Source organism: Alligator sinensis, unplaced genomic scaffold (genome assembly GCF_000455745.1).
Source record: "Alligator sinensis unplaced genomic scaffold, ASM45574v1 scaffold945_1, whole genome shotgun sequence".
In the NCBI taxonomy this organism is placed as follows: Eukaryota; Metazoa; Chordata; order Crocodylia; family Alligatoridae; genus Alligator; species Alligator sinensis.
In genome coordinates, this window is record NW_005843474.1 from 34,505 (window position 1) to 35,742 (window position 1,238).

The following is a 1,238-nucleotide window of genomic DNA, read 5'->3' on the forward strand; positions in this document are numbered from 1 at the left end:
CATCCCACACTTTGTGCAGCAGTGTGGCTGCTGCCTCCTCCGCACACACCGGTGCTGGGACAGGCCTTGCCAGCTGATGAAGTTCTTCCTGCACTCAGTGCAGCGGTGCATCTTCCTCCCCAAATGCATGCGCCGGTGCTGAACCAGGGAGAAGAAGTGGGTGAAGGTCTTACCACATGTGACGCAGCAGTACTGACGCTTCTTCCTGTGCACATCCTGGGTTTTGAGCAGCACAAAGCTCTTCCCCCTTTTGGTGAAGCGGTGGGGGAGCTGTCCAGAATGGACCTGGTGGTGAGCAGCCAGGGTCGAGAGGCAGGTGAAGCTCTTCCCACACGTGGCGCGTACACGGGCCTTCTCCCCAGCGTGCCTTATCTTGTGCAGAGCCAGGCGCGATGCGCAGCTAAACCTTTTCCTGCACTGAGGGCAGGAGTGGGCTCTCCCACTGGGATTGGCAGTGAGCTCCTGCTTCCCTCTGAGGCCCCCCACACTGTCTTGGTTTGCATGCAGTGTCTCTCTCCAATGCACCTTTGCTTTCTGCCTCTTCAGGTGTCTCAGCATGACATATTCATCCCTGCACCTTGGGCTGTTTCTGGCTTCTTTCCCTTCTTCACTCCAATGCCCAGCTAGAGATGGGACCACATTCACTGCTACATTCTCCTGCTTTTGGGGCATCCCCTGACCCTTGTGCCATTGGTCCTTCCCTGGGCTCAGGGAATCCACCTCACCCATACTCCGCAGGGAAGCCCATGGTGGCTTAAGCTTTCCAGGCCCTTCCTCAGGAGCCTGCTCCTCAGGTCTGCTAAGCAACCAGGCATGTCCTGCATGGGAGGAAGAAACACCAGATTAGTCCCTGCCCTGCTCCCAAGGGGCAAGCACTGCTACTCCTTCTGCTGGGATGGGCCTCAGAGCAGGGCAGGACTTGGCACTTGTGTTTCCTCAAGAAAACTAGGTCTTTCAGCCACAGGCCCAAGTGCTGGGGGTGAGGCAGTGCCAGGTCCCTGTGCCAATCTCATCTTCCCTACTCAGTGGAGTTCAGAGGCAGACTCTCAAGGGTTCTGGCCCAGATTTCAGCCCTATCACCTCAGGCCCTGATCCAACAAACATGCAGGACATGAGTGTTTGGACTGTACCTGAATAGGTTCACATTTAAAGAGGATGAGGATGAGACCAGAGGGATCTGATAAAAGGCAAAATGAGGCTCTCAAAAGGCTGCTGTATCCCACAGCACTGGTGGGGCC

General features: G+C 56.3%; 1 protein-coding gene and 1 pseudogene across 1 annotated transcript in view; one reads left to right on the forward strand and one right to left on the reverse strand.

Annotated features, from left to right (window-relative positions):
- Positions 1 to 1,238, forward strand: part of LOC102380072 — a 92,269-nt pseudogene that overhangs the window by 26,816 nt on the left and 64,215 nt on the right.
- LOC112548746 (zinc finger protein 271-like) overlaps positions 1 to 1,238 on the reverse strand; it is a 5,417-nt gene that overhangs the window by 1,820 nt on the left and 2,359 nt on the right. The window contains exon 3 of the mRNA XM_025195355.1: positions 11 to 818. Coding sequence (XP_025051140.1) covers positions 11 to 818 — 808 coding nt within the window. The remainder of the gene's footprint in view (positions 1 to 10; positions 819 to 1,238) is intronic.